The following is a 16,058-nucleotide window of genomic DNA, read 5'->3' on the forward strand; positions in this document are numbered from 1 at the left end:
GAATATCTCATAAGGGAGTTTTTCTACTGCCAAATGCATCTGCTTCTAATGCTGTGCCTGTAAGAACACCATGCGCTATGCCAGTTTTTAAATTATTCATTCATTCATTCATTCATTCATCTTTATATCCTGTGTCTACATTTACTATTGTGTATTTGTATGTACAGATTTTAAAAGTAAAGCCCTGAAACACTACACTCATCTCTAGACATAATTAAAAACAAAACAAAAAAAAAAGCTAAAATAAAATTAAAAAAAAAAAAAATAGAATTTGTACAGTGAATGCTGAGCTACACTACTGGTGTTGTAAGTTTTGGGTATTTAGGATGACGTTCCTGAAAGTGATAGTCAATGTATGAAAAGTTGACAATCTGTTAACAAAAACTCACAGACACACAGTAAAAACTCACTAAACCGAACTTATAACACCCAAATTAAAATTAAAATATTAAAACAGACATCTATGTTATTTCTGCATGTCTGCTGTATGTTTCATATTTTAAGTAATTCACGTGAAAACTTTAATCAAATCACCTTACTTCCCAAAGAAATCGGATTAATGAGGGTCTAATGAGGTAAGTGAAGTAAATGGGCGTCTGGCTGCATCATGAAGCTTATGATGCACTGCAGACACCACGAGGCTATTAAGAACAGCAACTGAGAAATTCACACTAAGTGAACAAGCCTGGTTAGCGGGCATCTGGATTGCTTTAAAAGAGAACTGTTTCTGGGAAAGGTAAATATTAAACATGTCTCTGGTGACCAGAAAAGGTAATTTATCATGCTGTGTGACTGTATTAAAAAAATCCTACAGTGTCATCTCCCATTAGATGATTTAATATTTCACCAACGACTGGGAAGTAATTAGTATGTTATTATTTACCTGCCAGACTGGGTGAGTGCGGTTGGATGAGTATCGGACCTCATAGCTCAGTGGGCCGCTGTCAAACTGCGACGGCTCATTCCAGCTTAAAATCAGCTGCGCCTCGATGGTCTGGGTGTGTGTCAGGTTGACTGGAGGACTTGGTTTCACTGAATAACACACACATAAACACACGAGATGTGCAAAAGTACTCAAAAATCTACACACAAAGACACACATACCGACAGCCACATCGAGATGCAACCTGCGTAAGAAAAAAAAATCGCATACAATCCAGTTCCTAGTTGCTGCACTTCTTCAGTCTTACAAAATTACAGTCACGAAAGGAACAAGTTAACACGTTGAGATGAAGTCAACCTCGTGCTCATGTAATTACAGTGGCTGATGAGTTTTTTTTTTGTTTTTTTTTTCATCAATATGGGCTCTGAAGATCCATTACGTGGCCTTGAGGTCACTAATCAAGCCTTTCTGTTTGTTCTCTGGTGACGTTTACGGCTCGGTCAGTAGTTTACTGTCACTGAGAATGTATGACATAACACTGCACCTAAAAGTGACATTTGTTTTCGTTAAGCGTATCATGATGCAATGAAGATCAATATGTGTCTGATCCCCATGCCAGAGTGATCAATATTTCATAAGTGAATCAATCCCACCTTGAGCTCAGAGTTAATGACTACCACAGGGAGCACATAATTCAATTTCTCTGCTTGTTGTACAGCCGGATTCCTTTTTACGCTTTGGTTCTGTGGATTTGTATGAAAGTGTTGCACTGAAATGTCGATGAACTGAGCGACCTCGGCATCAAACCGTGCAGCTTGTGAGTTTTTTTCATTTTTTCTGTGAGCTATCTTCATATTTCATTCACTAAAGTGAGACATGTTCAGCTTGGTCACCCAGACAATAAGAGGAGATGTACTATTAAGGCCCTTAGCTATGATTAGGGTACATAACTGAGTCTCCTATTAACACCAACATACACTGGGCGAGAGGAGGTAAACCAGCATGATGAGTAATTCTTTAACAAAATGTCTGTGAATGCTCTTCCTATAGATAGACTTTTAATCAAGTGCAGCGAGGATAAATGACAATGGAAATGTACTCAGAGAGAAAGAACAATTGCTATGGTAACATACAGGAAAAGGTCATTCTTAATTTGCAAGTGGTAAAAAAATATAGGAGGAAAAAGTTTTGGGAACCTGAAGGTTGACTTTGTTTTGCAAGTTGACTTTGTTTTGAAAGGTAGTAAGTTTGGAATAACGTGGCCATTGTTGGTACTGTATTGGATTTTTAGAGGAACAATATCAGAATTTAAACTTTAGAGTTACGCAGAAAAGCACCAAATCCCAGGGTTACGCATCACTTTCTGTCCTGTGAGAGTTCAGCCGAAGAGGTTTGGTAGAGCAAACAACACGGGAGGGATGGTCCCTCTCTGTCTCTACGGAGACCTCACAGCTCGGATATGCTTGTGCACACACACAGACGGACACACACACACACGCCAGGATGTACTCCAACTGCTCTCAGCTGTACTCTGGTCACGCCTGCACTTGAGAGCTGAGTCACACTGTTAGAGAACTGAATGTACAACATGTGTCACCTTATCTGTCCAGATTCATCACTATGCCGCTGGACCCTGGAAAATCTTGGGATTTAAAAGTGTTGAGGACCCCTTCATCGACTTCAAAGCATACATCGTTGACTTTATTCTCAGCTCTCTGATGCCAGTAATAAAGCAGCTTCAAGAAAAGTGAATGCCAGTAATTTGCTTCGTTCATGACTTACTGTTCTGACCTGAAATATTAATTGTATCCTGTGCTGGCAATGAAAGTTAGAGTTACGGTTTTCTGTTTCTTCCCTTTTGATCTTTTTTGGAATAATCATGGCGTTATCAATAGGGATGGCGAAAATGGAAAATTTTCTTGATCGACCACCGGTTCTCATTAATCGGTTTATTTCGTTTAACCGAGAATATTATTTGACTGTCTGTAAACCATAAAAGAATACCCGCAACAAATAGAAGCTAGCACCGGCGCCATTGTCCTGCCCCAGACGCATACCACTACGACCGCGACCGTGTCCGTTCTGTACCACGGATGTCCCCTCAGCAGGCATCCCAAAACTAATTCAGACCTAAGATAATGTGCAACATAAGATAATGTGGAACACCATTCATCCCGAAGTCAAATATTGTGCATAGCCTACATGATATCCGACAAACATTACGTAATTTCCGCATGTTGCTTACTGTGGTGTTGAAGAAATCTCTCTCTCCTCGGGAAAAATATTGTCTCCTTCGATGAGTCTGCTTGCTGGTTTTATGACTCTTGTAGACTTGTATGACATACTTTGTTCAAAACTCTATGTGATCACCATAAGCTCGGCTCGCTTCTCTGGTCTGTCTCTACCGAGCTGAGCTCTGTGTGTAACGACGTAATCGAAGCCCGTCAGAATGTCCCGTCGCCATGTTTACCATATTAAACTGTATGTGGGCGCAAGAGCAACTTCTCCGCGCTCAGGAACAATTGGAATCTTTTCGATCGGCCAAACCTTACGGTAGTTACGGTATTTTCAGTCTGACATGCGCATATGTGTCGGCGACGACACGTTCGGATATAAAGGGTTTTTAACCGACAACATTATTCGGTTAAAGTTCAAACGGTCAACAACCGGTCAAACGGCCAACGGTTAGCATCCCTCGTTATCAATAATAGTAATTAACGAGACTTCTGGATGGATAATGCAGCTTTTAAGTCATTAAGGAGCAAAAAACCCATCTTGTGGATTGTGTGACACTGCTGCAGAATGAAGATCCTGCTTTCCAAATCCCAGTTCTGAGGGACTGACAATGCAGCGTGACATTTTAATGAACATTAGGTTCTGTTTTCAGCTAAAGAAAAAAAAAAAAAGAAAAAAGAAGAAGAAGAAGACTTCTGGACCACCCTGTTGGCTCACCAGGTGCAAGTCCTTAGGCCAGGGTTCAGATCCGACACAGACCCTTTGCTACTGTCACTATCGAATAAAGCTGAAATGGATTTAAAAAATAGGCTCCCAAACATTTTTCTCCATTCAGAAAGATGAAAGAAAAAAAAATCACAGTGATCTATAACGAAGTCAGAATGAGTAAAAACATCTCTCTCTTACCAGGTCGAGCAGGAATGCTGAGCAGGACTGGTGGGGCTGTGGCGTTGGAGATGCTGACCGTCACCACGGTGACAAAACTTGTGGTAACATCAAGAGCAACGGAGCACAAGAAGGAATCTTCTGCCGCGCAAACCACAGGATTATCAGGATTATCAGGATTTTCACCGTCACCGTCACTCATTTCTGTGTGCTCTTTGTGAGACCTGTGAGTGAATGGCAGGAGATTTAATTCACTGTAAACTCTCCGTGTGTTCAGCTTTCAGTGTAGCAGCTTGTAATGTTTCCAGCAGAGGTCTGCAACCTGACCCATCCTGTTGGCCAGGCAACACTTCCTCCTCTAATACAGACATCAAGTCATTTTTAGCTGATTCAAATTTACGTTTGGGCTCTGTATTTTACTTTTGGATCGGTATTTGTACATAAGTTGTTTTCTTAAGTTGGTTTCTTTTTCTGTATGTGCCAATGATCTTGGGTTAGGGTCGTGCTCGGACAAAAAAAAACTTAACACTACATGTTATACTTACAGTATACTTACTATACAGTAATTACAGTAAAAGTTTCAGGCGTGACAAAGTTGTTACTACAAAGAATAATGTATCAAATATATTATTAACATATTTGTGCAGCTAGGTAGTTAGGTGCCAATTTTGTGGTGGCTGCTGTTTTCAGGCTAATATGCTCTAACGATATTCAAGATGATATATAAAAAAAGATGATAACTACCGTTTCTTCCATAGAATAACACTGTATGGTGGAGGTGGGGGTTATATTTGAAAACAAAACAAAGCAAAACATTAGCTTATATCTAGCTTTTTTCTTATTTCACTATTTTAATTGTAGTTGATTCTTCACCTTATTTTAGTGTTTTGACTCTATTTCACCCTCCTCATCTTGCTTTTTTTCATTACAAGTTGAAACTAATACTTAATTTGCCAAAATACAGAAACTCAATTTTAGAATAAAAAGCAATAACTTGTGATGAAATTGGTTTGATAAGAACCTCAGACAGATAATCTGTCTATTGTGTGTCATAAGATATTATGTCTTGATTTGACTTTTACCTTCTTGTTTCATGGGTCTTATGATTATATTATATTATATTATATTATATTATATTATATTATATTATATTATGTCTGTTTTTCTTTGTTTTAGTTTGTTTGGCTTGTGGCCCGCTGTTTGTTTACCTCTTTGTAGTTCTTATTTTATGTGTTTAATCTGTTTTGTCCATATTTTTTTCTTCTTATGAAGCACTTTGCAACATTGTTTAGATAGGAGATATACAAATAAAGTGCATTATTGTTGAAGTGACCGGACGTCAGTCAAGGGAAATCACTGCATTATAATGTGTGAGTGGATGTGCCACCCATTGTGTCTCTTATCAAGTGTGTGTTGGATCAGCTGTGAATTGGTCTCGTTCTCCCTGAGCCTGGAGTCAGGGCGAAATCTAACAGACCCCCTACTGCTAATACAAGAACACACACACACTCAAACGCCAACCTCATGCTGTGCATGATGAAGAGGTTGCCATTCAGATCACACACACGCGGATGTGAATAGGTAAAGAGAACATATAAACACAAACACAGGTTAACACACATGAACATGGGTAGAGTGCACACAGACACACTCAGTCACACCCTCTCATCTTTGCCTTTGGTGCCTGACTGTGTCTGTCAGGATGAAAAAAAATGACAGGCATGATGAAGAGGAGGATGAGAGAGTCTGTTAAAACAGTAACAGGCTACAGCTTCATACTCACACCAGGCGCTGCAAGCTAATGGCCATGAAGCCCGCGTCCAACGCCTCTGCTGGTGGGGTGCCAGATTTGAGATCACAAATTAGATTTTCCCAATTTTCATCAATTCTGCACAGGATGTCCAAGCAGGTGCCTGAAAAGACATTCAATGTGCATGTTAGTGGCACCACCAGCTGCAAAACCCATTAACATGTAAACCACAGACTATCACCTACACCTAATGACTGCTTCTGAGAAAAGTCCTTGTCTGCATATTCTGAGAATTAAACGCCTTGCTTGGAAACTGAATGAATTAAACAGAAAAAAAAGCTAGTCAGATGGAGAGCCAAAGTCAGACCCATCAGGTGTTTTAATGGAGTTTGCATTAAAAAGAACAGAACATATTGTCAGCTCGTGGTTATACAGCAGGTTTATACTGCCTATCATGTAAATTTATGCTTTGGACTGCATGCTTGAATTAACCTGTTCACACACAATAGGGTTTGGATGTTTATACTTTGTCATAAAAATGCTTAAAACACTGACTTGAGATTAGTTTGTTTAAGTCAATTTCATAAATATGTCTCAATCTTCCACTGGTACCCAATCAGAACTCCAGTACTCAGTAAATGGTTTATTCAAATTCAGCCCACTCATCCCAAATCCGATAACTGTGTCGGCTCTTTATTGTTATAAGCTTTACACATGTAGCATGGATGCTGCTGTGTGTGTCTGGAGCTGAATCACAACATCGAGCCACCAGCGGGGACAGAGCAGCCCTTTAGCCTCCTCAGTTAATTATCACGGTGTAGACCTTAACCTGCAATGGCTCAGCTAAAGACCATTGATTAAGATGCATCATCACACTTTGCACATTGATCGAACAAATGAATCCTCCCCTCATGGCTGCCTCGACAGGGTCGCTCCACCCCCACCTCCACTGACAATGTCAAGTATGTGGTTGAAGTAACAATGACTAAGGCCCACTTTAACTGGATCCTTTTTGCTTTTTAAACTGAATGACTCTCTTTCTTTCACTCCGTCTGGCCTTGTCGGAGTAAGTGATGCTGCTCCACTTGACAGGGCTGCTGATCATTCACATAAATCAAAGGAAACAGTGGTGGGCCATTTCCTAACTCATAAGGCCAACTGGCTTGATTCTTTTGGAGTGATAAATGGAGCGGTGTGTGCCCCGTGAGCCAGACTTATGTTGTGGATTGATCACCGAGCCAGCGTCATATAGTCACCCTGTCTGATCCGGAGGTTTGGAAGAAGGTGGACCAGATGAAAAGCCATTAGAGTCTTATAAATAAGCTTGGCAGTCTGATCTTTGGAGGCATCTTTGTAGCAGATGCTGCAGGGAGGATCATGACTCTCAGTCACACCAGTCTGGTAAACAACATCCCCATCCATGCAGCATTTCCACCGGTGTTTTAACATATGAAGCTGATCACTTGATTTGCATACATTTTGGGTTTGACTACAGAATTAAATGAACTGCATATATGCCTGTTTTCACACAGCCTCTAATCATACAAATGCTGATTAAAAATGGGCTGATTTTGTTTCTTCATACAACAGAGTTAATGTGCACATTTCACAGGATGCACAGTGTGCCATTTGCAGACGCTAAAGCACTAATACAGATACATTTTACTGTTAATGAGCCACTGTTTAACAATGGTATGGAAACCTGAGGAGCTTTTAAATTAGTGTGATGCTATGTGTATCACTACTGCTATAGTAATTGTTATAGGGGAAGGGGAAGTCTTAATGCATCACAAATATACAAATATGCATGTGGATCCTCTTTGGAAATATAGCAAGAACCTTTGACTGACTCACTACAAGATGGTCTTCACTGGTTTTCTACCTCAGTGGGCCATAAGGTGCACAAATTAAATTTCTTTTCCTTTTGTGTGTGTGTGTGTGTGTGTGTGTGTGTGTGTGTGTGTGTGTGTGTGTGTGTGTGTGTGTGTGTGTGTGTGTGTGTGTGTGGTGGTGGTGGTGGTGGTGGGGGGGGGGTGTTGAAAAGACTGATCATTTGTAATGCAGATCATTAGTTCAGATAACCTTTGAACTATATGTGCGTCCTTATATGAGTGCTTATCTTGAATTATGGCACAAGGGACAGCAGCAAGCAGTGTGTTGATAAAAAAAGACTCATGCCTTAGGACTGTTTAGGTGCAAATCCACAAGGCTGCAGGAGGACAAAATGAATAAGACAAGATGGGACTTAATTAGACTCTTACCGCCAGAGGACTTGTGACGTTTCTGAAGATGTGAGGCGCTTGTCGAGCCGGAAAAATGGCAGCGGGGACGGTGTGGGTGGCCTGACTGCGAGCGGCCTCTCTCCAGTGTGTGTGCGCCGTCACCCCCCACATTGAGGTGGGCTGTAGGTGAGTCACAGCACAGCTCATCCTGCCATGGGAGGTCCAGGGTGCCTTTATGGAGTGAGACTTCCTCCTCGGGCTCTGAACACAAAGTACCTGACCACAGAGATGCAGGGAAGTTAAGTTAAATACACCGGGATGGGAAAAATCTGATATATTTACAGGAGGTGCTAGATTTCTCCTCACATGGCACAGTCACAGTCTATTGAAACCACCAGGCAATATTCGTTACTGTAAGGTCTAGGCTAATGACTCCCATAGACTTCAAGTCTTTATGCTAAGCTAACACAAAATGCTACCCAAGTCGTTGCATTATTCTTTTACATTTCAAAATGCCAAGGTATCCCTTTGTGCCAGCAGTTTGGATGGCTTTGCAATGGCATCACTGAACCATTAAATCCACAATTACATATACAGAGTATTCATATGTAAATGCAAATGTAACCTCAAGCGGGTGAACTTTAACCTTGGCTGAATCCATTTTCATACTATTTCCATAAATTCCCAGACATTCTGGTTCTGGTTAATTAGCTTTCACTTTGCATTAGTCGACTCTGTTTATTGCTAGCTTCAAGTGAGTGATTTCACCTCTGTGCACACTTGTGTTCACATTTCTGCTCCTGTGTATATGAAGTCAAACAGGGCTGATTTTTGTCAAGGCAAATTTTCGCTTTTAACCTACACTTGGCCTTAAAGAGGCTCGATATAATTTGACTGGAGGTGTTAGAAAAAAAAAAGACAACAGTGTCCTGACTTATTATAATGTGTATTTCAGCTGCTGGTGAAATGTTGTTTGAGCCCATACTGTTGACACGATGCATCAGTGTTTGATGATATCTGAATCACAGTTATTTTCAAGTGAACCAAGGTCACTGAGAGAAAGTCTTCTGCATCTTCTCCTTCCTTTGTATTACAACCTCCTCTTCCACAGTAAACTGTGCACCTGAATGCTGAATGTTGTTCCACTGTTGTGTTCAATGTCAACCTGTTTCTGCAAGGCGCGACTGCATCCCACAGCAGAAAGAAAACGCTTGTAGGACACGATGCTTTCAAATGACCAAAAAACACTTAGTTATCACCAGGAAAAAAACCAACCATGTTTCTGCCCGTCCTGAAAAGTTGAGTTTTTGGAGATTTCTTTGGGCGTGTGCCAATAAGTTGTGCAAAACGAATTCCAGCAAAATTCACCATAAAGTGTGCGGTGCAAGTTGTGTTTTAAAAAGCTCTTCCATATTTCCAAACTGAGTCATGTGAATTTGTATGACTGTAACTGGTAATAACGAAATTAATCATAATAATCATAAGAAACAAATTTTGATATCAATATGTAACATAATGTATAATAATAAAACATATACTATATTTATACAGTCTAAAAGTACTTTTGGCATATATTACAACAGCTAATGAAGTTGGCAGCAAAAAAAAAAGAATAAAATGGGATGATACGATAAGAATGGAACAAATAGTTTTAAAATATTTTTTTTTAATTTAAATTTATTTATTTGTTTGTTTGTTTGTCTCAGCTTAAGCGCTCCTGACACTGGTAAAAAAAAAAAAAAATCCTCAGTCCTTTTAATAGCATGTTGCTCAAGGTTTTATCATGAATCGAAGAACACTATGTTATTATTCACAGGTTATTTTTTTACACTTAAAGGAAGGAAGACCTTCTCTAGGGTTAGGGTTAGGTGAGGACAATTTCAGGAAATCCTGCGCTCCCACAGCACGATGAAATCACCGAACACAGGGTGTGAGCCAAGTCGCTGAAAGTAAAAGTCTGCTTCCCTCGTTCTTTTCTGTGGTATTTTCTGTTCCCTAAACCAGTTCTGCAAAATCAGCAGCTCTTTGTGAGACATTAAACTTGTTAATCTTTAATTTGAAAGACAAAAAAAAAAAAAAAAAAGGTGAGGCCACAAACTGACAGCTGACTGTAGACGACTTCACTGCGTGTGAGTGAGGAACATGAGTCAGAGCATGAGAGAGACAAACAAAGACGTTGTTACAGCGCATGGATGATTTTAATTGACCTGAGCCCAGATGAGAAGCATGGTGTCAACTTGACAGTTGTCACATTCAAGTGAGCTGAGGCTGTCACGTCGGCAGCAATAACACCCCGAGCTGTGCACAGGGGAAATCTGCCTACTATATAACCATAAGGAATGTCGATATGATGTCAGGCAACCAAGTGTATGAAACTGCTGCCTTGTATTGCTCTCCAGTGTATTTGCACATTACATGGACTTACACAGCATGCCCACTATTACCTCTTCAAAACACTTGTGTCATTTAAATGCTGTGCAATGAAATGTCAGCTCACAGTAACGACCAACAACTGAAAGAGAGCTGGAGGCTTCAGGATTTGTGCTATAACCTTGTTATTTCAACCTCAACTGTTTCATTTAGAGGGCTTTGACATTTGCTGTTCAATTCTGCAGCTACACGCTTCCCCCTGCTGCATATTCACTCCAAGAAAAAAATATTTTCTCTATCATAATCAATTTCGACACAAAGGAGATTTTTTTTTTTAAAAACAAACCCCTGTAAGAACAGCTTATCTGTCATTTCCAGCAGTGAATCGCCTTACTTTTTTATCTGTAAAAGCAACATAACTAGCACAGCCTGGGGAAAGTTATTACAGATCCTGAGAGATAGTCGTGATTTTGAATTGGAGCTGGAACTCACCATGGGATGCGAGCAAAACGTGCACCAGGAATGTCAGCATTGTGGACCAAACCCTGTTGAGAGAGAGAGAGAAAGTGGGGGACAACAAGTTGAGGGGTGGGTAGAGACAAAGAGGAAAAGAAAGAGAGGAGAGTCCAAAGACAGATGTTTTGACAGAGGGACAGAAAAACAGGCAGAGTAACAGCGATGTAGACAAAAAAAGTTTAAAAACTAAATTTATGTGTCAGTAAATCAAGAAAGAGCGAGTGACAAAGAAAGAGAAGCAGCATAAGACAGGAATCGAGGGAGTCAGGTACTGAACTGATGGTGGGAGAGAGTGAGAGAGTGTATGAAGGCTGGTTGAGTGAATTATTTCATCTGTTATGTGGTGGGCGTTGCACTAGATTCACATGCCACTGTCAGCAATCCAGTGCAAGCCAGGGACTTTCGTCACACTTCCACAGTAGAGTGGAAGAACTGGTGGCCCGACTTCTCTATCGATGGGAAACGTTTCTTCCACAGTGTTGCAACACAGGACAGAGGACAGCAGAACGCTGTTTTCAGTGCCCACTGGAGCATGGACCAATGTGAACATGATGTTCTTGCTCATGTATGTTAAAGCACTTTCAGACTCACAGATCTCTCACACCCACACAGACACATATACATATATATAACGTTCCAGGTGTAACATGAATTTTACATTCCCAGCTAACACAAGTGATTAAGATTGTGTTAAATTTGTCCTCATGTGTTAAGTATGGGCGTTTTTTTGTTTCTTTATTATAGAATCAAACAGAACAGATTTGCAATCAAACAATAAATTTGAGAGAAAACTATCAACACTGCAATCAAGAAATGTTCAACTGAGAGTCAAAAATTGTTATCAAAATGCAAATCAAAGTCTTTTGTTTGTGAATCCAAAAGTTTTACTCGCTGTTGAGCTGCATCTTGTGGGCGGGACCTCCGATGAAAGATCTTGTTTTTATTGGCTGGGAGTGACAGCTTGGCAACATCCACAGTTATAATGTAATTATATAAGTGCCGTTCTGGTCCACAAGATCCAGAAGGTGGCAGTCAAATTATTACATTATCACTGTGGACGCTGCCAAGCTGTCACTCCATTCGACAAGAAAACATTTATTGATTGAAGTGTCGATAGTTTTGCTCTAAAGTATATTAATTATCATTTAAAGAAGTAGTACTTACATTGTAGAGTTCATAGCTTAGCAAGCATGGCCTGGGTTTTGGTTGGGATGAATCTCACTGAAAGAGAAACAGAAAGAGACAGAGAGAAGGAGAGAAGGAGAGGAAGAGAGAAAGCCTTTAGGGGCTGTTTGAAATGATTACTCTTATGGAATTGAGGCAATATTACCTTTAAGGCAATTCTGACTCCAGCAGGAGTTGTGATATGATTGCCATAAACGATGTGTGGATAACACAATAAAAAACAATAGTGCAATGACAAAAAAAATATGCTGTGTATAATTCTTAGCGATGAATGTTTGGTTGGGTCTTAGTGTTTTCTGCCTGGCACTGAGGAACCAGACACAACTACATCTAAAACCTGCAGAGCAATAAAAAGACAGCATTATTGGACAACAAAACATTTCTTAGACAAATTGTATTTCGCGGAGATGTCTCTTGCTGATACGAACACCTCCCACTCTCTCTTCCCTTCACTCCAGAATGGCTGTTTATTGGCGGCTGAGGAAACTAAATTTTGGCATGCAGCACAACAAAAGGTCTTTGGATTATCACAGTTAAATCTCTATTCTGCCTCTTCAAGCCTCTACTCTCAGCAGGTGAGCACGATCTGTGAGAGTCATTTTCAATCCCGGCAGTGCTGTCACAGGTGTAGGAAACAATCACATATTTGCTTGTTGCTGTTTTATTTTCCACCTGAGAGACAGGACTGCCTAAGAGGTGCACCTTACATTTTCCTCTACGACATGTTTGGCCATAATTGTCAGCTCAAACCAATCAATATTCTTCTCTAATTAAAACATTGTGTGCTTAATTTGGCATAACATTGACCCTTCCTTATAGGTTATTCTGTTCATAGTGCCTGTATTGATTTTTTTTATTCACTTTACAGTGCTTTCTGGATTTATGAATGTTAGTTAGATCACTTCCATAATAAATACAGAGCAGTTATAAGGCTGACAATGTGTTTACATCCTTATTTAGGTGTCAAGTGCATACGATGTAACTTAACACGGGCCAGTGACCCCAGCCTTTAATTTATTGATATGCTGAATCAAAACAAATGCAGAGTGCAGTCAAGAACAGCACCAGGAGCAGCTGCCATGGTGACACCTGCAGGGTGTGCACATGTGAACATATGAACATGTGTATGCATGTAGATGTAGTCCGTGGTGTGTATTTCATCCATGACATTTCCAAGGGGAGAAAAAACGACTGGCACGGAGTAAATATTGTCAAAAAGGACAGAGAAACCAGACAAGATGACCCAATTATCAACTAAGTGTCAAGCACCTGTCACAAAAGAGGAAAGGAAATATAAAGAAGAAGTGAGCAGCTGTTTTATGTTTTTAAGAAGACCTTTTACCACATATACACCGGTGATTAATCCAGGTTTCTTTTTGACCTTCTCTCCCTGACAGGATACAGAGCTTCTGTGAGATGTAATGGCACCGTTATGATGGTGCCAACTGGAAACGTGCCACGTGTCGATCACTACTCAAAGATCGGAAAAATTATGGAAAACATCTGGGATTCCCATTAACTGGAGCATGAAAGGTTGTAACCTTATGGTTGAGCTACCGTGAAGCATTAAGGAAATTTGGCACATTGGAGCTGTGAGGTTCAATCAGTCTTTTTTTTTTAATCAGTAATATTCTTCTTAATCTTTGAATTATATTCATATAGTGTCATTTTGAGGATAAGTCTATACAGATACATAAAAAAAAAAAAAAAAAAAAGTTCTATGCCAGAAACTCAATTTGTGGCTGGTATCATGAAGAGTTGGTCCTCATCTCATTAAATTCTTTAATAAACACCAATCAAAATGAACCTCCCAGCCATGTCTAGTCAATATTGTAACTAATGCAGAAAATGAGTTGACAGGACCTACAGCATGTGGATACAATATCAGCTCACTCCAGTCCAGTGGTCACCATGCCAAGTTAATGAACCAAAAGTCACGTGGCACTCGGATGTTGACAGAATATTCCGATCAGGAAAAGTGTATAGCTCCAAAGAGGAGTTCAACCCAAGCATGTGGCTCCTATCTTATTTTTCAGTGATTGGTTGGGAGTAGCAGAAACACAGATTGATCAGATGAACACAGAGTGGCAGCTAGAGAGAGAGAAGGAATGAGACAAAGACAATGAAGGTTGGAGATCAAAGGAGAAAAAAAGGCCAACAGCACGTCCAATGATCCTAACAGGACTTAGGATGTAAACAACAGCGGATAATGAATACTAGAAGTATGACTAGAAAACACACAGTGCCATGGTGCTCAATATATTACTGTTCTGGTATACATGCTGCCATTATTTTAATAGCCTGCTATACAAAAGGCTTGAGTGAAGTGAAATTTCTTGTTTGGAAGCTGACAGTATTGTGAAGACCAGAGTTCACACATAAAAGAATATACCAAAATAAAAGCATCTACCAAAATATACCACAGTTATTAAATGTTACCATTAAATCACCCAGTTTCCCACTAAAACTGAAGTTACCTCACTGTAAACAGGAAAACAGATCCTGATAACACCAAACATAGCTTAATCCTCATAATTATAATGTTTAATCTACTTCTGGTCGCTGTTTTAAAAAAAAATCTAAAGCTGTCCTCATTGAACAGCTGGCAGCTCTTACTGAGCTACAGACACACCTTGATTTCACCATCTGGGGTGGCAAATCTTTGATGCTCAGTATCTCTGCACTCTGCCTGCTTCGCTAGACAAACCCTCATAACTCCATGCTGGTTAAATGATCTCTCTCTGTAGGTGTAATGTGATGGAGTTCCCGTATTTAACAAAGTGTGACATTAGTCTAATGGCTGTAATGTGTCCCAACTCCTTGTAAATGCCTTTGCCACCTGCCTTGTGTCCACTGGAGATGAGAGGAGAGATTTGAACCGTCTCCATTCTATTTATTCCCATTGTTTTTTCCATATTCATGGCAGACTCTGTCCCTCCTGTGTGCCCCCTAAGGAACTCCACCAACCCAAACTATTCATCCTGCTCTGACTCACTCTCTCTCCGGACCCAGGCTGCTCTTCAGAGGCGCGCCGCAGCTTGTCTCCCTGGCGCGCCGTCAGCCCTGCGAGCTCCTGACAAGTTGTAAGTCGTTTCTGGAGAAATACCAAATATGCGAGAATTAAGTGTGGCTCACGCCATTTGGTTCACAGCGTCTATTTCCACTCGGAAAAGCAAGCCATTAGACTGAAACCACACTTTTTTCTACGTCAACATGAAAGCTCAAGTGACGAAAGATACCATAAAAAGTTAATCAGCAAAGCCCTCACTACCACAAACCGCAGCTGGAAAAGTGATGATGTACACCACTGTGAGTGACAGGAAGATACGAGTGAACTGATGAAACATGAGAGCAAAACTCTCACAGAGGAAACCAAGATTTGAAGGGTGCCATTCAAACGCAATATGGAAACACATTCCAGCTCCTCGCCAACTTCTAGGTGAATCATTTCGCACCTCTTTCAGAAATATCTAGGGAATGCTGCTCTCTTTGCTTGGCAGCGCATCTTGTGTAGGCTCTGTGAGAAACAGGACTGGACGGAAATGTGAGAAATAGTGAGACTGCATCCTTACTTCGCTCCAGTAGGTCTCCTGTGTGCCGGTTTCTCTCTCTCTCTCCAAGTCGCAGGTAGTCTAACTTTGACTCCTCGCTGATTTTAGGTTGTTTTTCTCAGAGCAGCGAGTCCATGCTGGACTTTGTTTCGGCTTAATGAGGTCAGAGATATTTGTTCCCAATGAAAGAAGTTGCGTGTGTAGTTTTCCCTCTACACACACAGCCGTGAAGCTCCGTGAAGCTTAAAGGGTCTCAGCATGTGACTACAGCTGACTTAGGACTGAGCAGGGAGGGAGGGAGGGAGTCCACTCACACCGACAGTCCCAGCCCACCATGCCTTCTCTCCGCACATCCGACGCTGCGTTCAAGGACCCCTCCCGAGCTCCAAATTCAGAGCACTACCTATTACTAATGCCTCGACTCTATCCCAGCATTTCAGCCCTTTTGACCAATAAATAAT

The 16,058-nt window shown here is 40.7% G+C and overlaps 1 protein-coding gene across 1 annotated transcript in view; it reads right to left on the reverse strand.

The window, feature by feature from the left end:
* Positions 1–15,854, reverse strand: part of lepr (leptin receptor) — a 34,629-nt gene extending 18,775 nt beyond the window's left edge. Inside the window, exons 1-7 of the mRNA XM_030050151.1 lie at positions 15,619–15,854; positions 12,026–12,082; positions 10,838–10,890; positions 8,015–8,251; positions 5,787–5,916; positions 4,025–4,227; positions 884–1,032 (exon numbers count right to left, since the gene is read on the reverse strand). Coding sequence (XP_029906011.1) covers positions 884–1,032; positions 4,025–4,227; positions 5,787–5,916; positions 8,015–8,251; positions 10,838–10,890; positions 12,026–12,039 — 786 coding nt within the window. The 5' untranslated portion in view covers positions 12,040–12,082; positions 15,619–15,854. The remainder of the gene's footprint in view (positions 1–883; positions 1,033–4,024; positions 4,228–5,786; positions 5,917–8,014; positions 8,252–10,837; positions 10,891–12,025; positions 12,083–15,618) is intronic.
* Between the last annotated feature and the right edge of the window lie 204 nt (positions 15,855–16,058).

Source organism: Myripristis murdjan, chromosome 4 (assembly GCF_902150065.1).
Source record: "Myripristis murdjan chromosome 4, fMyrMur1.1, whole genome shotgun sequence".
Taxonomy (NCBI): Eukaryota; Metazoa; Chordata; class Actinopteri; order Holocentriformes; family Holocentridae; genus Myripristis; species Myripristis murdjan.